The sequence below is a fragment of the Dromiciops gliroides genome, chromosome 4 (genome assembly GCF_019393635.1).
Source record: "Dromiciops gliroides isolate mDroGli1 chromosome 4, mDroGli1.pri, whole genome shotgun sequence".
Classification (NCBI taxonomy): domain Eukaryota; kingdom Metazoa; phylum Chordata; class Mammalia; order Microbiotheria; family Microbiotheriidae; genus Dromiciops; species Dromiciops gliroides.
This window is the reverse complement of record NC_057864.1, coordinates 391,007,579-391,034,818: the sequence shown is the minus strand read 5'-3', so window position 1 is coordinate 391,034,818 and position 27,240 is coordinate 391,007,579. Positions and strand designations below refer to the sequence as shown.

The window sequence follows — 27,240 nt, the reverse complement described above, 5'->3', positions numbered from 1 at the left end:
GATGGCACTGAAGTAAAAGAAAGGTATTTGACTAAATACAGTTGCCATTAACACTATGAGCCTTAAACAGCATTTTTATTTTAAAAGCATTCTCTCAAATTCCCAGTAGAATAGGTCATTATCATCTTCACTTTCACATACCCAAATCAGTTAACTGAAAATCTAATATGTCACTAAGTCCATGGACTAAATATAAAGCTTATGTACTTCACTCATGGGAGAATCCCTCAGGCTCTTACACAAGACCTATTTACTCTTTACACAATTCTGACAAACTTGGTTATCTGGTTTCTTGGCCAGCAGCAAAACAGAAGCAACAAATTTGGGCAGAGAAACTTACAATAGCAAGAAATGATAGCTCATAATGGGAAGAAAAATGAAACCACAAAAAGCAGAGAAGAGAACTCACAAAGCAGAATAATATGAAACAATTTTATGTTATCTCAAACATTAATATTGGGGGGGCTGGCAAAATGTCTCTCTGTATTATTAAATAACAAAGTAACTGATCTTCATGATTATAGGACCATACTATAGATTTAGCATTAGAAGAGACCTTGGGTGTCATCTCGTCCAACACTCTAAATTTTACAGATGTGGAAACTGAGAACCAGAGCTAAGTAATTTGCTCAAGATCAGACAAAGGGCATCTGTCAGTTTTAAGATCTGAACTCACAGTCTCCTAATAAGAAAAGGTAAAATTATTTTTCATGTTTTGTTTACAAAGGAAAATAGTTGTATTATCTATTATCTATTTTGTATAGATTTCCTTTCCTCTCTCTGTCCCTCAACAAGTTTCAATGATCAATTCACCTAAGCTATACCTCTTTTTGAAGTTTCTAGCTCTTTTAAAGACTCAGCTCAAGTGCCACCGCCTATTTACTTCAAATTAGTTTTTATTGGCTTGGCACATATTTTAGAGATATAGTTACCTCCACCCCATTCATTTCTACATTAGCTACTTGAAGAAAGGTTTTTTTGGTTTTTTTGTTTTTGAATTCCCAGGGCTGGAACAAAATAAGTACTTAATAAAGGCTTTTTAGCAGTTTTCTTGGAGTTTTAAAGAATTATTTATGGTGTTCTTTTAAATGGGGAGCTAGTGTGTTTGAAATAGGATTGGCTTTAAGAAATTTTTGTCTAATTTTTCAGAAATATTTCTCTTGCATAAAGGAAAGCACATTTTTTTTTTGTATACAAGTCCCTTCTAACTCTAAATCTATTTGCTGTTGGGTTGTTTTTCAATTGTGTCTAACTCTTCGTGACCCCATTTGGAATTTACTTGGCAAAGATATTGGAGTGGTTTGCCATTTTCCTTCTCCAGATCATTTTAGAGATGAGGAACTGAGGCAAACAGGGTTTAAGTGACCTGCCCTGAATCACATAGCTAGTAAATGTCTGAGGACAGATTTGAACTCAAGAAGATAAAATCTTCCTGATTCTAAGCCCAGCACTCTATCCACTGTATCACCTTTGCTGACTTAAATCTATAGAATGAGCCTAAAGTAAGGAACATTAGTTATTGTGTTTGAGGACTCTGAGTGAAATAATCTCAATTTTCCACAGATTTCAGTATTATCACAAAAGGGATTACAACTTAAGCCTTGTCCAGTTGTAATCTTCTGGGCCCTGTCTATGGAGAGAGCAGGCCAGTGGCTGGAAAACAGGCATTACAGCAGCTACCAAGTCTAGGATAGACTTGTAATGGAGATGTTTTTCATTGTGCTTATAAAAAGAGCTCTTTTGGGGGGATTAAAATTCATGGGGAAAAACAAAATGCAGAAGTTTGTTGAGGACTATATGTTATGGTACTATTGTGGTCACTTGCACTTCTCTCTGAAGATTGGAAGACAGTATACTGGGAACTAAGAGATCTAAATAAACTTCAAGAGGAACAATGAGTAGAATCTTTGCCATGCCATTAAAGAAAAAAGTAAAAACATATGGACCCCTGAATTCAACACACATATCATCCATTCTGTTGGAGCCAAAAGAAATCCTAACTAAAACACAAAGCTGTATGTAGTTCCTTATTTGGGAAAGACAGACTACTAGGAATAGGGATAGGGGAGGAGTTTCAGAGTTTTTTTAAGACCAGAAAAAAGTCTAGGGGAGATTAGTCATTGAGTGCATGCCAAACCCTTACAAATTTGTGGACCGGTTTACAAGCCTATGTTAGATACCATTTTATTATGATCCATGAACATTTAAGCCTTTAAAATCAAATACCCTTTATACTAGTTGAATAACTTAACAGACACTTCAATATATTTACCCTGATAAGAGCTCCAATTCATAGTCATACAACTTAAAACAACCTATTTCTGGTTGAGGATTTTATACTTAATATAAATCTTAAGTTTCTATAACTGTGATATGAAAGTCCTCATGTAAGGGACAAAACACATAATAGATTATTTACATTGGGGCCAATCATCAACATCATATACTTTGGGTAAAATTTTCAATTTTCTTGCTCACACTACAACACATTTTAGCATCTTATAATATTTAAGTTCTTACAGTGTCATCACTAATGTAGAATCTAAAAGGTGTTTTTTCATAGGGGCTAAACCTCATGTGGAAAGGAGACTTACAAAGAACCATTCTATCAATCAATAAATATTTATTAAGCACCTACTATGTTAATGACAAACCACTTCAATATCTTTGCCAGGAAAACCCAATGGACAGTATGTATACGGTCACCTAGAATTGGAAGTAACTGAACAGCAGCAGTAGTGAGGGCTAGGCACTGTGCTAAGTGCTGCGAATACAAAAAGGCAGAAACAGTTTCTGCTCTCAAGGCTCTTACAGTCTAACTGGGGAGACAACATGAAAACAAATACATACAATGCAAGGCAGATACAGGAAAAATAGGAAATGATTAACAGAGGGAAAACCCTGGAATTAAGAAGGGTCGAGTTCCCTTCTTGTAAAAGGTAGGATTTCAGTTGGGAGTTTAAAGGAAGGCAAGGAGGATGACAGATACTGTCATTTTCTCCTAAAGACAATTCAGCAAGTTATAGTGACTGCTTTTCCTTTTTTATTTTTTTTATTTTTAATTTTTTTGTTAAATTAAGGTCAAATCAGGAACTTTACCAAATTTTACTTGAATAATAAAGGCTCTTAATGTACAAAACACCTTCCATTAACCTCATACTGTAACCACAGTAAGTGGGACTGGATCTCTATTTTCTTGTCAAATGCACTAACTAACCCAGTACACCAAGATCTACTGTATACAGGTTGACCCCAAAATACAAGTGCAGTTTTTAAAACTTCAGACTTGGAGCAGCTAGGTGGCACAGTGGATAGAGCACCAGCCCTGGATTCAGGAGGACCTGAGTTCAAATCCGGCCTCCGACACTTATCACTTACTAGCTGTGTGACCCTAGGCAAGTCACTTAATCCCAATTGCCTCACCAAAAAACAAAACAAAACAAAACAAAAAAAACCCTTCAGACTTTTAGGACACTTTATAGCAAAAAGGCTCCATGGTTTTAGAACAAGAATTGAAGAGCATGTTATAAAACATGAAAACTCCTGGGTCAATAGCATAATGGCTTGAACATTAGGAAACATGATAAATAGCTAATTCAATCTATTTCAATAGAATGGAATCTGATTAGTAAACCAATTTTTCATGACAAGTGGCCAGAATTTTAACTTGACTTCAATGGGTTAATGATGGATGGATGGATGCCAAAGGAAGATGTTCACAATGACACTAGGTCTGCAAACACCTGCCAAACAGAACATAATGGGGCAGCTAGGTGGCGCAGTGGATAGAGCACTAGCCCTGGATTCAGGAGGTCCTGAGTTCAAAGCTGGCCTCAGACACTTGACACTTACTAGCTGTGAGACCCTGGGCAAGTCACTTAACCCCAATTGCTTCACCAAAAACAAAACAAAACAAACAGAACATAGGCTCACTGGACAAAAATGAAATGTGCCTATATGAATTTTCAGAAGTGTAACAATCATTCTTAAATACCTCCTGCTTTCAATGTAAATCTTAATTTATAAAATCTGACCAATAATATCAATGAAACTGTATGCCAGGCAACTGTTCTTGTAGTCAATCTACACTGGTGGAGGGAGTGGGGGGGTTGGGGGATGTTCTACACTATAACCTCCCTATACCCATGAGATCATAAGACAGGACCTAAATGAGAATGAAAAAACCCCAAATGTTCTGATATCCACTTAGAGACCACTCTTTGGGAGGAAAGGCAGGTGGAATAAAAAATCTAATGCAATTTGGGGTAGCATTAAGAAAGGAAAAGCCTGGGGCAGCTAGGTGTTGCAGTGGATAGAGCACCAGTCCTAGAGTCAGGAGGACCTGAGCTCAAATCTGGCCTCAGACACTTAATACTTACTAGCTGTGTGACCCTGGGCAAGTCACTTAATCCCAATTGCTTCACCAAAAACAAAACAAAACAAACAGAACATAGGCTCACTGGACAAAAATGAAATGTGCCTATATGAATTTTCAGAAGTGTAACAATCATTCTTAAATACCTCCTGATTTCAATGTAAATCTTAATTTATAAAATCTGACCAATAATATCAATGAAACTGTATGCCAGGCAACTGTTCTTGTAGTCAATCTACACTGGTGGAGGGAGTGGGGGGGTTGGGGGATGTTCTACACTATAACCTCCCTATACCCATGAGATCATAAGACAGGACCTAAATGAGAATGAAAAAACCCCAAATGTTCTGATATCCACTTAGAGACTACTCTTTGGGAGGAAAGGCAGGTGGAATAAAAAATCTAATGCAATTTGGGGTAGCATTAAGAAAGGAAAAGCCTGGGGCAGCTAGGTGTTGCAGTGGATAGAGCACCAGTCCTAGAGTCAGGAGGACCTGAGCTCAAATCTGGCCTCAGACACTTAATACTTACTAGCTGTGTGACCCTGGGCAAGTCACTTAACCCCAATTGCCTCACGAAAAAAAAAAAAGAAAGAAAGAAAGGGAAAGCTTACAGGAAAGGGGATCTGTTAGTCCCACTGTACAAGATCAGAACTTATCTGAAGGACTGTGTTCAGTTCTGGGCACTCTGCTTTAAGAATACTGATATACTGTAAAATGTACAGAGCAGGCAGCCTGGATTGTAAAGGGTATTCAGGCCAAGTCTTATGAAGGAAGACAGATCAAGAAAGATACCTGATGGTCATCTTTAAGTATCTGAAGATTTAGCATGTGGGGAAGGGAACTTCATTTGTTCTGACTGATTGGGGGGTGGGGGACAAAGAACAAGAAGTGGAAGCTTTAATGAGGCCAATTTAGGCTTGAAGTCAGGAAAACCTCCTAATGGTGGGGGAATAGCCAAAAGTGAAACAGGCCACCTCCAGAGGTGATGGGTTTCTCCCTTCTTTTTTTTTCAGGACAATGGGGGTTAAGTGACTTGCCCAGGGCCACATAGCTAGTAAGTGTCAAGTGGCTGAGGCCAGATTTGAACTGAGGTCCTCCTGAATCCAGGGCCAGCGCTTTATCCACTGTGCCACCTAGCTGCCCCCCCTGTTTCTCCATTCTTCAATGTCTTCCAGCGGGGCTGGAAGACCACTCCTTTGGTATGTGTTAGTGGGCGTTCCTTTTGGGTAGGGCTCGAAGGTCCCTTTCAGGTCTCAAATTCTGTATCTACCTTCAATACACAAGTATTATCTAATACTTATCTTGATCCCAGTGTTGTAAACCTGCAGAGAATTATCCAAATCAGTGCCACTGCTTGTTGATCCTTGAGACAAAACAAGTGAAGGGAGTCTCTTCACCCATTAAGTTATGTCAATTCAGGCATCCTGCAGCAAAATTCTCTTTTAATTTAAGGTTCCCCTGTCACTTCCTTGGAGCTGGGACCTGGACATCTATCATGAAAGCAGAATCCATAGGGCAAACAGTGGACTAGACCCAGAACACCTTGTTCTAGTCTCTGGCTTCATTACTTTATTTTATTTTATTTTTTTACTTTTTGCTGGCAATGAGGGTTAAGTGGCTTGCCCAGGGTCACACAGCTAGTAAGTGTCAAGTGTCCGAGGCTAGATTTGAACTCAGGTACTCCTGAATCCAGGGCTGGTGCTTTATCCACTGTGCCACCTAGCTGCCCCCCCCCCCCCCCCCCCGCTTCATTACTTACTCACCATGGGAACTCAGAGAAAAGTACAGGACCTGCAGGCTGAGGGGGTTTGCACTAGATGCCTCTGAGCCCCCTTCCATCTCTGAATCTCTGCTCTTATGATACTCCATCACTCAATTTCTATGAGCTTCAGTCTCTTTTTCTGTAAAACGAATGTGATGCTGTCTATCTTCTCTACCTCATGAGGTTATTATAAGGATTTAAGTGAGAAAAAAAATTGAAAAAATGCAGAACTCTTGTAAGATATTACCATCTTTAAAAAGCTTCACTGAATTCAATTCATTAAACTTTTATTAGGCACCTACTATGAGCAAGGCACTGTACAGTTACAATAAAGATGACAATTTTCTGAACTGTTGATCTCAAAAGAGAGAACCCTGAAGTGATAGATGAGAAAAGAGAGGCTATTTTATAAAATAGCATGCAGAGAAATTGAAAAGAAGGTTGAACTGAGAAGCAGACTGAGAGAAAATGAGAACAGGCTTATAAAGGTGATAAATTTCAAAGGTGAGTATAAGCACCTCTGAAGAAATCAGGTCTGGTAGAGAAAAGCAAATCCTTTCATTGTGTTTCCCTGTGTGCAGGCTGAAAAAAAAATCATTACTAACATTAGGTGTTTTATTTCCTGAATGGCACATATGACCTTCATCCAGGCTCTTTCAATACCCTATCATGTACTATCCTGATTTAATTACTAATAAAATTACCAAGGAAGCAATTTGGAATTACTGTAGAACGAAAATGAGGTCCAGGCAGAGCTCTGCATTTTAAAAAATCCTGGAAAAAGGAGAAAGAAGTGAGGGTTGGGTGAAATACAGGGGAGATAGCTAGATGATTATTTTACACTAGTCTTTTCAGGGTGGATAAAACAATAGGAATGTTGACTTTGGTCTGATTTCCTCACACTAAAGAAACATTTTTATATAATATTAAATATTTCATAGGGATTAAAAAACAGTAATGGAGAAGAGACAGTGAGACTAGAAGTAGTAATAAAAAAATTCAGGAAAGCATAATTAAGTAGCCCAGAATCCAAGCAGAGAAATGAGAGAAAACGAGAGTCCTTGTAATAGCACTTACAAGTTCACATTTTATTAGAGAGAGAATTATTAGCATGGAAATAAAACTTCACTTTAGAAGGAAGAAAACCCCCTGACAATTAGTGGATGAAGAGGACAGAAAGAACCCTGGTCTTAGAATCAGGAGAGATTTGGGTTCATATCATGCTTTTTCATACTTGTTAGTTCTGTGAGCACAGCAAATAAATTAACCTCTTGGGTTCTCAGTTTCTATATCTACCTCAGAGGGCATTTGTGAAAGTAAAATCAAATTATGTATGTCAAGTGGGGTTTGGTTTTTTGGGGCGGGGCAATGAGGGTTAAGTGACTTGTCCAGGGTCACACAGCCAGTGAGGCTGGATTTAAACTCAGGTCCTCCTGAATCCAGGGCTGGTGCTTTATCCACTGTGCCACCTAGCTGCCCTGTCAAGTGTTTTTGAAATCTTAAAGGTCGGCTTTTTTCAATATTAATTGTTAATAAGTTTATACTTTATAATACCCTACTTAATATTTATAAGATGTTTACTATAGTAATAAATAATTACTGATAATTACAGTACATTTAAACAGAACTCATCATACATTTCTCAGGTTCTATATTAGTAAGGTTACAATCAAATGGGCAAAAGAAGCCTATTGTAGATAGGAAATGTATATAACATATACTGAAAACAAAAAGCACTGAAATCACAGATTATAGTCTTAGAGCTTCAGAATTGGAAAGGAGTTTTAAAAAAACGTTCTAGTCCAATCCCTTTATTTTTTTTTAACCGATGAGAAAACTGAAATACAGAAAGTTTAAGTGACTCGCCCAACATCAAATAGTTACTGCCTGTTTCTGGAGTAGGCTCCCCCTCCTTACCTTTGCCTCGAAGAATCCGAGGGGCTTCCAAGCCATGGGGACCATGTCACTTCCTACACAAAGCCTTTCCTGACTGCCTTCATTTATTAGTCCTCACCAAAAGGAAAACCTCTTGAAGTTACATAGTATATACTTTGCACTTCTCTACTCTTGTATATGTAGTATCTTTTCCGAAGAATGTAAACTCCTTCTGGGCAGGCATAGTTTCTTTCACTGTTTTTGTTTCCTTAGGGTCTAGCCTGTTGCCTTGCATATATATAAATAGGCATTAAAAAAAAACCACAACAATTTGTTTAGCTATTGAAGTAAAATGGTAGAACTAAGATTTAAATTCAGATCTTCAGTCTACAAATACTTCCACTGCACCATGGTAGGTGAGCTTAGACAAGATCAATCTAAAGTGATCCTCCAATTATGCTTGATATGGTCTTCCAACTCCCATGATCCCCCTTGCTGATGCCTACTCTAACTCAAATCCCTAAAATATATTTACCACTAGTCAATAATTTCTTAATCTTATTAAATACTAGTTTTTTGCTTCCACTCTGAACTTATACATGTGTATGTATGTAGGGATCATTACTATGCCCTCTGTCTGGCAAGGTGCCCTGTGGCTCATGTCATTAGACACTGAATGGGGACTTTTTTTTTTATGACAACAGCAATAATAAGACTCAGATGACATGCTAAATGCTGTCAAAACCTCTCATGAGATCATTTTAAACTGGGGGCAAAGCCAAATGGCCTTGATTAGCTTGTAAAATGACCCAAAATAAGATCTATCAGCTGGAGAGCATCTGGAGAAGACAGGAGAGAGAAAGGACACCCCTGGGTGCACAATACGAGTGTTTCATTTGCAAAATTAAAGTAGCATGAAGCAAAAAACTTGAGAAATGTTAAAAGGGAAAATGTTTCAGAAGTTCAAAGAAAAAGGCACAGGTTTCAAGTCCATAGGTTTAGAAAGCCCAAGAGAGACAAGCATGAGAGTCAGTGCAGAAGGAACTACTAAAAACTCAAGTCAGCCTTTTTATAAAGTATGATTGGGATTTGACGCCAAAGATATATGCTCTGTAGCAATAAACAGATCAACATAAAATTACCTTATCATGTGGACTGCTGACTGGGTAGAGAAACAGAGAGTTCTTGGGGTGACCACAGCACTTTAAAATAATGCCTATGAAAACTTTTATTTCAGTCTGAGAAATCTGTCTAATTAATTAAGAAGTTTTCTGCCTACTGTCGGCCTAAATGGAGTATTGATTCCATTATCCTGGAATAATTAATGCAGACAAGACACAATGTTCTTCGCCGATGCGTATCATCAATGTGTCACGTAGTACTAAGGGCCTGAGTGTATGTCAGCAAAACTAACAATAGAGACAAGCCTCTCCTTGCTACTGTCAGTATACTTTTTTGGCAAAACACCACCATCTCCTAAGGTTTTATGGTCACCAACAAAACACCATCACAATGGCATTCATGAACTATTTTGAATTGTTCCAAATACTTAAATGACCAGCTTTCCTAGGACTCAAGATGTGTTTCCAAATTGTAGCTCCATCATGACCCCGATTAGGTTGGACTACTTCCCACATCAAAAATCAGTTTCAGCAGGAACCCAAATGCCACCCACAAAGGCAGTATAAAAGTCTTTGTCACTTAGGTTCTGTGGAAGAGCTTAGATCTATGCATTTGCATTGCGATAAGAGTTTCATCTTGACACAGTAGCATGAAAAGAGGGAAAGTTGAATCATCTTAGGTTTTTCTGGAAGGGCAGACAACTAGATCTCCTAAAAATGTAACCTCAACGCACAGAAGCCTGGATGTTCTCATAAAAGGGGAGAGATGAGCCCAAAGTAAATCCTTTGGGGGCAATTTAGAGAAGCATGCCCTAAGAACCCACATAAAAATTGTTCTTTTCTCATTTAAGTATGACCCCATTCTGCCAGAGAAGGATATCATTTATGCACACCTCACTCAAGTTGTTATTTCACAAATAAAAGTAAAACTGAAATTTTCATTTAAAAAAATACAACTCATTTATCTTTCCATTATTACCATCTCTGACTCATACAGCCCCAATAATAAAAATAGGATTTACTTTCTTTTAGGTTTTAGTAATTTCTATCACAGTTAGTTTCTTAAATAAGAATAAAAGTCTAAGTTATATCTTCAAAGCATCCTCTGAAATAATGTCAATAGTCATGTTTAAATAAAGCACAAATGCTCATGTTTCAATGAATGGACAGATGTCATTATAAAATAATTCTGCAAATTCAGCACGTACTTCTTGACACTGCCCCAGTAATATGCATTAAAAGCCAGCTTGTCACTACAACAAAAAGCCTAAATGTCTTCAGAAAAGGTATTTTTAAAATTATATAAAAACCAGTAGGGGGCAGCTAGGTGGCGCAATGGATAAAGCACCGGCCCTGGATTCAGGAAGAACTGAGTTCAAATTTGACCTGCGACACTTAACACTAGCTATGTGACCCTGGGCAAGTCACTTAACTCTCATTGCCCCGATCAAATCCCCCCCCAAAAAAACCACACAACAACAAAAACAACAACAACAACAAACAGTAGGAAGAAGAACCATAAAGGGTGGAAATACTGATCAGAGGGTAGAAAGGTAAAAAAAAAAAAAAAATTAATTTCTATTTCATCAAGTATCTTGTCAGCATAAAAAAGCCTACTTTCTATAAATTCTAAAGTTTGAAGAGTTAAAATATCAACCCTACCACTTTACTTTAATGTCCAATTTTCATTCTCTGACATTGCCCAGACACCTAGTTTTATGATTACTATAGAGCGATCAAAGCAATCCTTTTAGACATCATAATCTGTTCTTTATTGAGTCGATCCAGTACAGAAATGATATGAGTGGATTTCAGGCCTTTGAAAAGCAGAACCATGGATGGTCTTCTGATTCTGATTTTATTTTTAACAGGGATTCTTAAAAAACAATCCTCGTGACCACGAATGAACTCTGTATCACGAAAACCAAAAAGTGACAAAATGAACCTATTCTAGGAAAATTCCTCACTTGTGAGCCAATGAATCACAGGTCCATAGGTCAAAGTAGCCTGTTGATTATAAAGTAGCTGTGAAAAATGCTACTAATACATTTGATTTGATATAGCTAATAGGAATCATTTATTCACATTTGCAAAAAAAAAAATTACACAAAGAACAAAGTGTTTTAATTTTTATGGAAGTCTCTTGGTGAAAGGAAATTACTTTTTTATTTCCCCAAAGGCTTGCTATGACACGACACAGGGAAAGTGGGTGAGGACAATAGAAGCCTTGAGTGGAAAGGAGGTACCATAGCCAACTGTGTTCACTCCTTGTCCCCTGAAACCCTGAGAGACTTCAGGAAGGGGAGGTGGGGTGTCAGTAATAAATTTGGATATTGATAACATAAAGATTCAAATTCAAGTCATGGATAAAATGAAATAATATTTGTAAAGTGATCTGCAAACCTTAAACTGTTGTTCAGTCATGTCTGACTCTTCAGATACTGGAGTGGTTTGCTATTTCCTTCTCCAGTTAATTTTACAGATAAGGAACTAAGACAAACAGGATTAAGTGCCTTGCCCATGGTCACACAGCTAGTAAGTAAGTAAAGGAGTAGTATTAAAAAGTGTAGATTTCTTTTTGTTTGTTTGGGTTTGTTTTTGTTTTTGTTTTTTTTTAGTGAGGCAATTGGGGTTAAGTGACTTGCCCAGGGTCACACAGCTAGTAAGTGTTAAGTGTCTGAGGTCGATTTGAACTCAGGTACTCCCGACTCCAAGGCCAGTGCTCTATCCACTGTGCCACCTAGCTGCCCCAAAAGTGTAGATTTCTAATGGAGAGGCGGAGGATCTTCACAAAGATTAAGATAAACATTTTATTCCTCACTTATTATACATGGAGAATTTGTCTCATTTTTATCATGTTCCGCAACATGTGTTGCAGAGTGTGTGTATACACACACACGCACACATACATGCATACACATACATACACATGGCAAGAGAAATGACTTACCCACAAAACCTTCTTCACCAACCAATTTCAGTGCAATTTTATCAGCCAATACTGAAGAGTTGCCATGAGCAATATTAGCAAAGGGCCCAGCATGGACAAACACAGGTGTTCCCTACAGAGTTAGAAAAATAAAATAAAATTCACAAAACAAGAATGCACATCAGTTTCGGGCATAAAGAATGGTGGGACGTCAAAAGTTATATTTAGAGCCAGAAGGGACCCTCAAAAGGTCTAGTCCAAACCACAGTAAAAGCTGAGGACAGTCAACTGGGAATCAGGAACCTGAAAATGGGTTCCTACACAAGTAAAGGCACCTGACTTCTTCACATCACCCTTGGAATACAAGTGGAAGACCACTGAATGCATATAAGGGCTACAATTAGAAGACCTTATAAATAAATACACAAGAAGAGGTCTGCCTACTTTTGAGGTATGAAGACACACCAAGTAGAGGAAGGAAGCAAACATGCATTTATTAAAGGCCTACTATGTGCCAGGTACTGTGCTAAGAGCTTTCCAATTGCTATTTCATTTGACCTTCATAACAACCCTGGTATTATTATTATCTTCACTGGGGCATTTGAGGAAATGGAGGCAGAGGTTAAATGACTTGCCTAGGGCCACAGAGCTAATAAGTGTCTGATGCCCAATTTGAACTGAGGTCTTCCTCACTCAGAAATTTGCATTCTATCCACTGTGCCATCTAGTTGCCTCTAAGAGGGATGACTTAATATACCCTTAAGTTCTTTTAAGAGCCATTTTTTCATTAGTTTGAACAAGGTGAGAGGAATCAAGGCCCTAGGTCTGAGAAAATGGCACCCCGCTTCTGTGACATCATTGAAAGGGTTGTGGGATCATTTAATTTTGTAAATAACCTTTCTCACGATGACAAAGATTGTTTTTGCTTTTTTCTTTTTGTTTCCCAGTGCTTATTCAGGTACCCATCCCATGGTAAACATATAAATGCTTATTGATACATTTATCATAAGAACACAGACAATGAGCTTGAGGGAACCATAAAAGTCATTCAGTTCCATCCCTTCCTTACAGGGGAGCACATGAGCCACAAGGGCCTTGCACAGCCACAAGGGGCTTGTAACAAATTGTGTATTTGTTTCAGATAACTTCTGTATGGGTGCTAAACAATGGAACCAGGACATGAACCTAGGTTTTCTAACTTTTAATTCAACATTGCCATGATTTTCCATTTCTATGATTTATTTTTTGTGTGTGTAGTACTTACCATGTAATGATTAGGAATATTTAAAGGACACTTCTGGGAAAGGATTATTACTTCTTTCACTGATAATGTATGCCTAGTTTGCAATCATTTACTCATTAGGTCACACAACACCTCTGAGAGGGGATGGGCATAACATACAATTAGTTTAAAGTAATACTGCTGTTTTGAACAAATTATATAACTACATTTTATCCAGTTCAGGCTTGTTCTACTGTTTAAGGGAGTTGAGGAGAAGCCATAACAACAGCAACATTTATTCCCTATGTCTGATTAATCACTGTACTGGAATATATTCTTCTGACACTGTTAAGCTAGATGGATCATACACACGTGAAAGGGGAAGTCTGGGGAGCCCTAGTTGGCCTGAAAGGTGGATGTTTAATTTTAAAGAAAATGTGTTTAAGAACAAATTAATCTATCAATTCAAATGATGCAGGAACCTTCAGAACACCTCCAGAAATTAACATTCTTAAGAAGGGTCTGGGCAGTTGTGTTTCAAAAGCTTCTTTTAGGCTATGGTTACATACTTCATACTGGAATTGTTCCTAAGAAATTATTTATTTTATTTAAATCCTCAAGAATGTTTTATTACTAAAAGAGGGTTCTTACATATACCAGAAATTTCTTCACTACTGAGATATCAAAGGCAAGAGAAAGCATAATTCATTAAATATTTTATTAATTCTTAGTAAAGGAAAAAGAAAGGAACTCTCCCAAAGGGCCAAGTTTAACTTTATTATACTTTTAGGCTCATCCTTTTTATCATAATTGCATTTATATTTCATCTACACTACTGTATTCTTACACTTCAAATAGATGACAGGTTTTTATTATACAAAATCTTCCTAGACAAAGTTGACCCAACACTATTCAGGGCCTGAACACATGAAACCAGGAGCTCCATCTGTGAAAACACAGGCTGTCCTTTCATTCACTCAGTGGGAAAACAAGGAGAGAGGTAGGGGCCACAGGGGAAGGAAAGATGGAAAATTCCCATGAACCATAATAGGTTCTTTGCTGAACATGTTTCAACGATGAAACAACAGAACAAAAGCCGGAAGAAAGAAAACAAAAGAAAAATTATTGCTGAGAATGAAAATGATATAGATTATCAGTATTACTGGATCATAGCCCTTTAAACTCAATATTCCCTTCCTGTCCTCCCAACATCCTCAAGGGATGTAAAAATAACGCATCGATAAAGTCATTTAAATTTATGTAAAATTTACTGGGCCTGGAATGTTCTACATATGAATCTTTGCTTCTATTAAATTCCATTCCTATGTAGACAAATCTTTTTAAACCTTTGGGAGCAAAAGAAACAGCAGTTTAAAGTTTCCAATATCTGCCAGCTTTTCCAATCTTAAAGGTTTCTGGCCCACAACAGGTTAGGTCAATCATTCTCAGTAATGGCAGTTGATTTTACCCAGCATTCTATGGCCACAGACTGAACCCTTAACCCTGTCATACTACTCTTCTCATAAACAAAGAGGGACCAGGTGATAGATCAGCACCAATTGCCAGAGCTGTAAAAAGAATTCTAGAAGTGCATGGCCACTAGGTCAGTCATGCCATTTTCTATATATACAGTTGTTCAGTTGTTTGTCAGTCTGATTCTCTGTGATCCCTTTTGGAACTTTCTTAGCAAAGATAATGGGGTGGGGGCAGCTAGGTGGCGCAGTGGATAAAGCACCAGCCCTGGATTCAGGAGTACCTGAGTTCAAATCCAGCCTCAGACACTTAACACTTACTGGCTGTGTGACCCTGGGCAAGTCACTTGACCCCCATTGCCCTGCCAAAAAAAAAAAAAAAGATAATGGGGTGCTTTGCTACTTCTGTCTCTAATTCATTTTACAGGTGAGGAAACCGATGCAGACAGGGTTAAGTGACTTGCCAAGGGTCACACAGGTAATAAAGTGTCTGAGGTAGGGTTTGAACTCAGGAAGAAGTGTCTTCCTGGTTCCAGGCCCTGTATTCCATCCACCAAGCCACCTAACTACAGCACATTAAATAAAATATCTATGGCACCTTAAGTGTATAGCACATTAAATAAAATGTGACTCATAGATAACTAGTGGGATAGTATGTCATAATATAGTATAATACAGAGAGTGTTGGACTGGTAGTCAGGAGTTCTGTGTTCAAGTTTTGCTTTTGCCATGACCCTGGGCATGTAACTTAGATTTTCTAGACCTCAGTTTCCTCATCTACAAAATAAAGGGCTTGTATTATAAAGTTCCCTCTGGTTCTAAATATCTTTATATGATAACTGAGGATTTTCACAATTTTCTCATGCTATATTCATTATTTTCATTTTTTCTAAAGGTTTCTTTTGTTCTTCAGGCTGAAAAGACACAAATGGCTTATTGGTAAAGATATTTTAGGAGGGCAAAATACAGTAATACATCTTAGATATTGGCACACCTCATAATAGAAGCAAAGGAATAAGAAATCACGGATTGATTCAACTCAAAGGGAATACAGAGTCTATCTAGTCCTTCATTGAATTAGGTGAAGAACTGGAGGGAATTTAAAAGAAACTAATACAAAGTTAAGAATAGCAAAGTGGGGCAGCTAGGTGGCGCAGTGGATAAAGCACCGGCCCTGGAATCAGGAGTACTTGAGTTCACATCCGGCCTCAGACACTTAACACTTACTAGCTGTGTGACCTTGGGCAAGTCACTTAACCCCAACTGCCTCACTAAAAAAAAAAAAAAAAAAAAAAAAAAGAAGAGCAAAGTGATAGGCAGCTAGATGGTACCATGGATAGAGCACTGCTAGAGTCAGGAGGACTGAGTTAAAATCTAGCCTCAGACACTTACTAGCTGTGTGACCTTGGACAAGTCACTTAACTGGAGTGACTTAAAAAAAAGAATAGCAATGTGACCACAGAGCCCAGAGAATAGAGGCCTCTTCAACTCCCATGCCAGGGTTTGTCTAAGTACATCAGACTGTGAATACCTTGACTCTTTCCACTCCTATCAGTACAATACCTTGTAATTGGTAGGCACATAATAAATACTGACTATGTGTTGGAAACAGAACATTGTTTGAACTCACATTTTCTTAAAGGGTCTAAAGTCTATGTGTATGCATTCATAAGAGGCTGCCTGTATGCTTTACTGAAAACCTAATGACCAAGTTAATTCCCAGTGCTTAGCACAGTTAATGCTGTATGGAAAACAACTACCTATATTTGGATATTTGGGGTTAGAGGAAATAACTAAAGGAAAAACTCATCTCACAGCCTGATGAACAAACCTCAGAATAATGAGTATGATGCACTTCAAAGACACTCCCAAAGCGGTAAAGGACAATCAAGCCTCAAGTTGCTTGCTCCCTTTCTGAAGATTTAGAACATACAGAGTGTTAAACGCCAACTACGCCAACCCTGTCACTTTACAGAGGATACTGAGGCAAAGGGCAATTCATAGAAAGACCATGTAGCAGGAAACTATTGGGGTTACAGTCAGGAGTCTCAGGGCCAGATTCTCTGATATTCAGCAGCCAAGTGCACTTAGGGGCTAATGCTCCTCTCTCAGAGCACCTTACAGGGTGGTTTTAAAGTGCTGTATCAGCCATAAAGCCCTATACGCACATCCCCAATGATTCCTCTTGCCACGACTCCCTCACTGTCCCTTCCTCTTGGTCTTCCCTTTTGGAGCACCTTGAAGACAGGGACTGTCTTTGTTTTTTGTAATTGTATTCCCAGATTTTAGTACACTGCTTGGCACAAAGTGCCTTAGAAATGCTTTTTCTTTCATCTAAGCATCCATGAACAGATTACTCTTGGTAAATCTTTAAGACGTCTAAGGCAGCATGGTGCCTTGGGAGTTCATATTCCATTTCATATATGTGACCTGGGCAAGTCATTTTACCACTCTTTGCTTTGGCTTCTTCATTTGTAAAATGAGGGGTTAACAATAGGTAGCCTCTAAATTCTCTTCCTGCTCTAAATCTGTGATCCCTCTTGTCAATGGATATAGAAGTACTTTTTTTTTTTAAATTGTGGCAATTGGGGTTAAGTGACTTGCCCAGGATCACACAGCTAGTGTTAAGTGTCTGAGGCTGGATTTGAACTCAGGTACTCCTGACTCCAGGGCCGGTGCTCTATCCACTGCGCCACCTAGCTGCCCCTATAGAAGTATCTTAACAGTTAATGCAGTACTTTGTAATGCCCTGCAGAGATGTAGGTCACATATGACATGCCCCCACATTCAAAAACATACAAAAACATTCTCAGAGCAAAATGATTTTTGGATTATCTTTTCTTTTAGATTACAAATACAACTGATTAATGAGGATGATCCATCCAACTTTCACTGTACTTAGTACTAGGATGGTAGAGTTCAATCTTTCCTTAAAACATCTCAGCTGAAACTTTCTTGATTGAATTGCCCACCTTCTTGGCAAAACATTTCAGAATATTTTGTGGTTTGAAAGCAAAATATTCCTTAACTTACAAATTAAGGAGTTCTTGTGAGTGAGGGGTGGGAATGGAGGGAGGAAGAGAAGTTGGAACACAAAGTTTTAAAAAATTGATGTTAAAATTTGTTTTTACATATATTTTGGAAAATAAAATTCTATTTAAAGCAAAAAGAAGGTAGGGAAGAGAGATTCCTTATTAAAAAATAAAAGACTGTTCTACCTAGAATTCAACTAACTTCCTCAATGGGATAGGTAATTTGTACCATTAAACAGCTACTTAATTGATATAATTAATTAAATTAGCCCTCTGACGTTATGAAAAGCTGGGTGGGAGAGGAGAGGGAAAATCAGGTCATCGTACCTCACACATAACATTTTGTTTTGTACCTTACTGAAACACTTACTGCAGATTGTACTCAACTACCTAGGGATCTTCTCCTCCAATTACACTATCTGCTACAGGATGGCAGAGATGCTTGTCTCATCTAAATGTCGTGTCTCTCCCATTATCCAGCACAGGGCTCTGCACACAGTGGGCATTTAATGAAATGTTTGTTCAAATGAAAATGTGAAATGCCAGGCTTCTGCTCTTGGCCTTAACATGACCATGAGGATATAATAAAAACATTATTTAATTCTTATCTTCATTGGGCAGATAGAAAACTGATTAAAGAATAGCTCCTACCAGTAATAATAACTGTCAAATTTAGAGGTAACAGTTACATGTGTGCTGCAGGGAATTTTTGTTTAACAGCGATTGATCGGGTCCATGAACATTTTTATTATTTAGTTGTTTAGCAGATATTTATAGAATTATTATTAATGAAATATTAAAGTATGTTTTCCCCCAAATCAGTGATTTCAATGATGTAGGGAGTTCTCTCTACAACTCCCAGTCCAGATTGGCAATTGCTTTGCAATTTTAATTTTAGAGAACTGACAAGAGAAATGAGAAGCTTGTAAAGACAGTGTGTGCCAAGGGACTTGAAACCAGATAGTTTTAACTCTGAAGTTAGCTTTCTAACATTCCCCCCAACCCTCCCCACTCCACTTCTCATAATGGTATGCATGTATCTAACTATATGCAGATATGTAACTATGTGTAGTTATAATGATTTAAATATATGTGTACGTATATATATATATATACACACACACACACATATACACATATATATAGTCATAATGGTTATTTTATGCACACACCAGGGTTACTCAAAATCAAATGGCGATACCTAGCACCCTCATTAAATTAAAAAGTACACTGCACTCACATAGTAATTTAAAAATTATTAAAAATTACATGATAAATCAGAAAAGAGAAGACAGATTAAAACAATCCATAAAAGTGAGATTGGGTAGAAACTGCATCATTACACAACAATTTTCTAGTTATTTGCTAGTTAGGAAAACAAGATCTCAAATTTACAGTGGGCTGAAAGATAAATTTGGCACTGCAACAAATGAGCCCCCTCTTTTAGTCACCACTTGGAGTAAAAGTTGTCCCCAGATTTTAACTTTTGTCAATACAACAGCCCATTATCATCTGAAACACTGCCAATGTGGCTGACTTTTGAGACAGATTACATTTCTTTTTTTTTTTTTTTTTTTGGTGAGGCAATTTGGTGACTTGCCCAGGATCACACAGCTAGTAAGTGTCCAGTGTCCGAGGGCAGATTTGAACTCAGGTACTCCTGAATCCAGGGCTGGCGCTTTATCCACTGTGCCACCTAGCTGTCCCCCAGATTACATTCCTTTGGTTCAGACAAGAATCGACTGTTGTGTCTTGACAATGGTTGTTGAGAAAATTTATAACTGCAGATATGAGGGGTACTAATGGCTTAGTAGGGGAGGGAGGGGATGGTATAAGAAGGAGAGTAGAGAAAATTTTAAAGAAATATGTGAAATCAGTCACTAAAAAATACCCACCTCTAATGTCTGCATCAGAGTTGGCTTAATTGCATCCTTCATCAAAACAGTCAAAGCTCCGGTCACTCCCTAAAAGAGATTACACGGACATCAAATTTTTATGCTCATTTTATTGCAATCAGATGTAAGTATTAGGCTCTCTATCCTCACTCAAACATGTGTAAGCAGATACACATCTGAAGTCCAATTCTGATGATCTAAATGAACCATTCTGTAAATGCAGCCAGCCCTACAGCCCCTTTCCCCTGTCTTACTTCCTAGGTGGCGCTGGTACCAATAACTCATTCAACTAACTCAGTCACTCATTCAACCCATCATTCCCCTTGGACCAGTCCCTGTTTCCCAGACTTCCAAACCATGATTTCTTATCCTGAGACTTCCTTCAGTGCCTGGGGCCTGAAGCATCCAATCACCCTTGATGCACTTTCTCAACTTGGAATATCCCCCCCTAAGGGGTACCCTTCTCCTCCCATGGGTGAGCTCTTTCTGGAGCCTCTGCTCTGTGGAGGGGGGTGCAGGCCAGCCTTCATTCCCCTCCTGTCCCCCCTTCAAAACAGTTCCCCCACTGCCAGCTTTTCAGCTCCCTTTTGGGTACTGTCTTTTCCCATTAATGAGCTCCTTGAGGGCAGGCCTTGGACCCAATACATGCTCAAAAGCACATTTCCTTCCACTATGACAAAGCTCTTGTGCTTCGGGAGATGCAATGATAATTAGGATGCAGTCCCTAAGCCTTACGGACTTAAAATCTAGCAAAGAAAAAATAAAATATATAAAATTCAAGGACTGGACCTGTGATTTCATTGGTGTAGGGAACTCCCAGGTGAGAAACCTCCCTTTACCAATGCAGGTTGGTATTTTCTCTGTAATTCGTAGTGTGAGAAAGTTGCCTAAACACTCAACAGTTAAATGACTTGGACAGGATCTGTCATCAGAGGCAAGATTTGAATCCTGGACTACACGTCTCTGGGACCCAAACTCTATCCATAAATATACATCACATCTTAATGGCACTGCAGAACAGGGTATGCCAGGAGCACCAGAGTGACAACCTGGCTTTGATGGGGTGGAGGGTGGCGCTGGTGGTTAGGCAATCACCAAAGGTCTCACGGAGAGGTCAAATTTGACCTGCACTGTGAAGGATAAGCAGGATTTCAAAAGGGGCAGGTGGTCTATATAGAGGGTGTAGACAGGAGGGAAAGCACTGGATACTTATGAGGAGTGGAAGGATCATGTGGAGGCTGGAGCAAAAGGGGTAAAGGAAGAGGAGTGTGTAATACCCCTGGAAAGGTGGTGGAGAGTCAGTGCACTGTCCGGCTAGAGAGCCTGAACTTTATTCAGAAGACAAGAAGGCGGCACTGAAGGATTTGGACAGATAAATGGCTGACTAGGTGCAATGTCCTTACAGCTCTTACCGTTTTTGTCCTTGCATGATCTGAGCCACATACTTACAATGAAGAAACCCTTTTATCAAATGATCCCTCTACTAGGGCTATACTGTAAGGCCATTATTAAAAAAGGAAAACCAGATCAGTCAGATGCAGAGACCTGTATGCCAAGCCGAGTCTTATCTCTAAAGCCGGGACTAGTCATTTAAAGATATTTCTAAATTTTTCTGACACTGGCCTCCTTGCTGTTCCTTGAACAAGACACTTCTTCTCTGGACTCCATGTATATATTTTTTTTTAATGAGGCAATTGGGGTTAAGTGACTTGCCCAGGGTCACACAACAAGTAAGTGTTAAGTGTTTGAGGACAGATTTGAACTCAAGTACTCCTGACTCCAGGGCCGGTGCTCTATCCATTGCGCCACCTAGCTGCCCCGTGGACTCCATGTATTTTTTTTGAAAATTATTATTATTATTATTAGGTGATAGGGGTTAAGTGACTTGCCTGGGGTCACACAGCTAGTGTCAAATGTCTGAGGCCAGAATTGAACTCAGGTCCTTCTGAATCCAAGGCTGGTGCTTTATCCACTGTGCCACCAAGCTGCCCCCAACTCCATGTATTTTCACTGGCTGTCCACCATCCCTGGAATGCACTTCCTCCTCACCTCTGCCTCTTCCTGGCTTCCTCCAAGTCCCAGCTAAAACTTTGCTGTCTTTTTTTTTTTTTTTTTTTGCAGGGCAATGGGGGTTAAGTGACTTGCCCAGGGTCACACAGCCAGTAAATATCAAGTGTCTGAGGCTGGATTTGAACTCAGGTACTCCTGAATCCAGGGCTGGTGCTCTATCCACTGTGCCACCTAGCTGCCCCCAAAACTTTGCTTCCTAAAGGAAGCCTTTCCCAATCCCTCTTAATTCTAGTACCTTCCCTCCATTAATTTTCTCCTATTTATACAGTTTATAGCATGTTTGCCTGTTGTCTTCCCCATTAGTTTGAGAATCTCCTGAGAACAGACACTGTCTTTTTTCTTTCTTTGTATCCCTAGTGCTTAACACAGTGCTTGGCACAGAGTACGTGCTTAATAAAATTTTACTGACATTACACCATACGTTGATTAGATAAACAGAATTTTAGTGGCAGTTTTCTGAGCCATTAATAGTGGCTTGGTACTGCCACATAACCATTTCGTAGTAGAATATTAAAACATTTAATTTTCATACTTTAAAATAACTTCTGTGACATAAGCTTACGTCTATGACTTACTTCTATAAAATAATATCCATTAAGAGAAAAAACCCCACCATTCTCGTCATTTGACAAGTACATTCCAAACCTCGGTGCTCCCTTGAAGTTTGTTTTGTTTTGTTTTTTAGTGAGGCAATTGGGGTTAAGTGCCTTGCCCAGGGTCACACAACTAGTAAGTGTTAAGTGTCTGAGGTCAGATTTGAACTCAGGTCCTCCTGACTCCAGGGCTGGTTCTCTATCCACCGCGCCACCTAGCTGTCCCCTCCCTTGAAGCTTACAGACTGAACAATCTCAAACTGGTAATGCTCTGTCTCCATTACAGGACAGAGGCAAAAGAAGCATAATGGTTTTATTTCCTGGAAGTCATTCCTGCTTGCAGCTGTCGATGGTGTAACATTAGCAGGGGAAACTAAAGAAAACAGTAAGGCTCAATGGGACGGACTGCCCCAAGTAAGATGGTAGGTAATCGGCTGCTCATTTATCTGTGATACCAGTTTCCTAAATGCTGCTTCTTAAAAATTTATAGAATTTGAAATATTATGAACACCGCCTTATTAAAATGGATAAAGCCTTCTGTGGCTACAATTCCCACCATTAGCTATGGTCATCCTTAGTGCACTTTAGTAAATATAATTTTTTCTAATGTCCAGTGTCTTAGAATCCATGACAAAGAGATGCCTGGAAGTAGTCTTTCTTCTTTAGAGTCGTGGAAAGCAAGGAACTTTCATTATGAAAAACCACTTTTGTAAGACAATCTCACTGCAGAGATCTCAACCAAGATGATGAAAAAAATAGACGGGGTACCTGGAACTAAGAAACATGAAGGAGAAGAGCTGGCATTTATATACGCCCTACTACGTACCAGGCACTGTGCTAAGTGCTTTATAGATATTATCCTATGGGATCCTGATGACAACCTTGGGAGGTAGGTGCCATTATTATCCCGTGTATAGGAAACCAAGGCCGACAAAGGCTAAGTAATCTGCCTAGCATCACTGCTAGTAAGTGTCTGAAGTTACTTGAACTTAGGTCTTCCTGATCTAGGCCTGGTGCTCAATACTCTGTATCACCTAGCTGACAGTGACTTACCTAGGGTCAAAGAGCTGGTATATGTCTGAGAGAGATAATTAAGGACCCCTCTCATTCTCTGATGCACGGTGCTGTATTGTAGAAATACCATGCTGTATTGTATCACTTCAGCCAAGCATTCATTGCCAGGTGTGTAGCCATAAAGGGGGGTCTTGTTCAGGGAGTAAACAACTTGTTGAGATTATTCGAGAAGAGCATTCTTAGCTTCAATTTGTGGTGAATGTGTATAATGATTATAGGTCCCCTCCCCATCCCTTTTCTCAAGTAGCTATTTACTTCTCCCGTCTTCTACTCTAACCAGAAGAAAGGATTCAAAGAAAGAATCCAAAATTTATTATGTGCCTAATATGTGCCAAGTGCTGGTGATACAACAACTCCTTCCCTCAAAGTTACATTGCACTAGTGAAAAATAACATATACTAAGACAAGAAAATATTATAGATATATAATTGATATAATTGTGTGTGTGTGTGTGTGTGTTGTGTGTGTGGGGGGGAGAACAACACTAATACCTGTGCAGAACTAGGAAAGATCTCTTGTAGGAGGTGGCATTTGAGTGGGAAATTGAAAGAAACTAGAGAGTCTAAGAGGTATAAATGGGAAGAGAGAATGGAGAATGCTATGGAGTGGGGAAACACCTTTGGAAAGCAGACCCATCAGCAGGCTACAGCAATAATCCAGGTGTGAAGTGATGAGGGCCTGCTAAAGGGAAGTGGTGGTGTCAGAGGAGAGGAGGGGGCATGTGCAAGAGATGTTATCAAAGTACAATAGACAGACCTTGGGAACAGACTGGATGCAGGGGATGAGAGAGAGGGAGGAGTCAAAGATGACACCTAGGTAGCAAGCCTTGGGGACTGAGAGGATGGTGGTGCTCTCAAAAGTAAGGTGGAAGTTTGGGAGAGGAGAGGATCTGGGGAAAAAGAAAACAGGTTCAGTTTTGGACATATTGAGTTTAAGAAATTGGGGTGGCTAGTTGGCGCAGTGGATAGAGCACCGGCCCTGGAGTCAGGAGTACCTGAGTTCAAATCCGACCTCAGACACTTAACACTTACTAGCTGTGTGACCCTGGACAAGTCACTTAACCCCAACTGCCTCACTAAAAAAAAAAAAAAAAAGAAATCTACAAGACACATTTTGAAATGTCTAATAGGTAGTTGGAAAAGAGACACTGGAGGTCATGAGAGAAGTTAGGGATCCATGAGTAAATCTGAGAATCATCAGCACTGAGATGATAATTCAGTCCATGGGAGCTGATAAGATCAAGTGAAATGGTATAAAGGGAGAAAAGAAGGACAAAAGCCTAGGACAAAGACTTGTGGGAAACTCACGGTTAATGGCTGTGACCTGGATGATTGAGGAGTGGTCAGATAAGGAAGAAGGAGAAGCAGGAGAAAGTCAATGTTCCAAAAAACTAGAGAGAGAATCAAGGAGAAGAGAGTGATTGATAGGGTCAAAGGTTGCAGTAAGAGGTCATCGGTATTATCCTATAATAGATCACCAATACTACTGAAGTAGGGGCACAACTAGGTGGTGCAGTGGATAGAGCTTCCTAAGTTTAAATCTGGTCTCAGACACCAGCTGTGTGACTCTGGGCACTTAGCCCTTTTTGCCTCAGTTTCCTCATCTGTCAAATAAGCTGGAGAAGGAAATGGCTCCAGTATCTCTGCCAAGAAAACCCATAATGGGAACATGAAGAGTTGGGACACACCTGACCAACAACAACAACAACAACAACAAGGAAGTGAAGGCAATAGGTATAAACAGCTCAAGGTGGTTTGTTTTGTTTTGTTTTGTTTTGAGAATTTAGCTGAGAAAGGGAAGCTAAAATAAAAGCTGATAAGCTTGAGGTAATGGCTAAGTCAAGTGAAAGTTTTCTAAAGGATGGGGGAAATCTGGGCATGTCTGTAGGCCACAGGGAAGAAGCCAGTGGATAGAGTTTGAGGATTAGGAGAGAGGAAAGGACCAAAGGGTCAAAGTCAATAAAATCAGAGAGGAAGGACCTTGGTGAGGAGGAAGACTACTTCATTCTCAAAGACTGAAAGAAAGGAAGAGGAAGTCAAGGGAATGTTGGGTATAGAATTGGGAAGAAGAGGGAGCTCACAATGGATGGGTCAAGGATACTGGGGTAGAAAGGAAGGAATTGTTTATTTTTTTTTCCTCTCCATTCTTTATTTTATTTTTTTATTTTTAGGGGAGGGAGTGAGGCAATTGGGGTTAAGTGACTTGCCCAGGGTCACACAGCTAGTAAGTGTTAAGTGTCTGAGGCCGAATTTGAACTCAGGTACTCCTGACTCCAGGGCTGGTGCTCTATCCACTGTGCTACCTAGCTGCCCCCTCTCCATTCTTTAAAGGACATAAGGCTGGCAACCTTTCTGTTTCACAGTGGAAGATAAATTCCAATATTTGTAGTTACAAAAAACTATACTTTATGGGAGAAAAAAAGGATACATTACTTCTTAAATCCTTCATTATAGGGTCAGCTAGGTGGCGCAGTGGATAAAGCACCGGCCCTGGATTCAGGAGGACCTGAGTTCAAATTCGGCCTCAGACGCTTGACAGTTACTAGCTGCGTCACCCTGGCCAAGTCACTTAACCCTCATTGCCCCGCAAAAAAACCCACCACTAACAACAAAAAACAAAAACCCAACCCTCAATTATGCAAGCATTTATGTTAATTTTTAAAGTCCTAAAGCAAAAACTTATAGAAGTAGGAAAGTCTCCTTGCTTTTTAGGTAAACCAAAGCAAAGTGTTACAAAGTAGGAGTTTTAGAACTTTGCCTCCACTGATATACCTACCAAATCATCAGCAGTTACAGGTTGTCCTTTTCTGTCACTGGCTACCACCATTCTCCCCAGCCGCTTTTTCATATCTGCCAGGCTATCCGTTAGGGCCAAAACAGCCATGATCTCACTTGCAACAGCAATGTCAAACTGGGCCTGAAGTAGACAAAGTAAAAGACTTTATTAGCCATGGAGGTGCCTTTCCGTGGTGTTCTTAAAAGGAAAAGATCTATACTGAGCCATAAGAATAAAAATTAAGTATGTATGCATTCTGTGCCTGTCCTTCTCTTTCTTCAGTGTTAATTAATTGATCACTGTTTATTAATTATTAATCACTTACTAAAGGTCTTGGAAAACACTTCTAGTCTTTCTTTTTCCTTTTCATATTTTCTGCCATTCCTCTTTTATGAGAGTCTATTTGATGAAATGAGATTAATATTTGTAAAACTCTTAGCACGGTGCCTGCCACACAGTTGTACTAGATAAGAATGCTCACTGTCTTCCCTATTTCCTTTCTCCTTTACATGTAGTCTATTAGTTAGGAAGATTATATTTGCCTCCCTAGCAAAAAATAAAAAACAGAAAGGGGGTAAGCATTCATCAAAACAAACAAACAAACAAAAAACCATCCCTCCCACAACAGAGGAACATTCATGAATTCATTCCTTCTGATTTCAGAAATGTTGTGAAGACTGGTTCCCCCCCGCCCCAGCTCACTGGATTTTCACATCTGTTTCCAAGACTATGGTCCCGATTAAGAAGTAACAGCAAGTGAACTGATCCAACCATTCTGGAGAGCAATTTGGAATTATGCCCAAAGGGCGATAAAGCTATGCATACCCTTTGACCCAGCAATATCACTTTTAGGTCTTTTTCCCAAAGAAATCATGGAAAGGGGAAAGGGGAAAGGGACCCACAAGTACAAAAATATTTATAGCTGCTCTTTACGTGGTAGCAAGGAATTGGAAGTTGAGGGGGTGCCCATCAATTGGGGAATGGCTGGACAAGTTGTGGTATATGAATACAATGGAATACTATTGTGCTGTAAGAAATGATGA

At 39.2% G+C, this 27,240-nt stretch overlaps 1 protein-coding gene across 1 annotated transcript in view; it reads right to left on the bottom strand.

Moving 5' to 3' along the window:
* MTHFD1L (methylenetetrahydrofolate dehydrogenase (NADP+ dependent) 1 like) overlaps positions 1-27,240 on the bottom strand; it is a 218,868-nt gene that overhangs the window by 101,152 nt on the left and 90,476 nt on the right. Inside the window, exons 18-20 of the mRNA XM_044003413.1 lie at positions 26,198-26,338; positions 19,686-19,754; positions 12,086-12,197 (exon numbers count right to left, since the gene is read on the bottom strand). Coding sequence (XP_043859348.1) covers positions 12,086-12,197; positions 19,686-19,754; positions 26,198-26,338 — 322 coding nt within the window. The remainder of the gene's footprint in view (positions 1-12,085; positions 12,198-19,685; positions 19,755-26,197; positions 26,339-27,240) is intronic.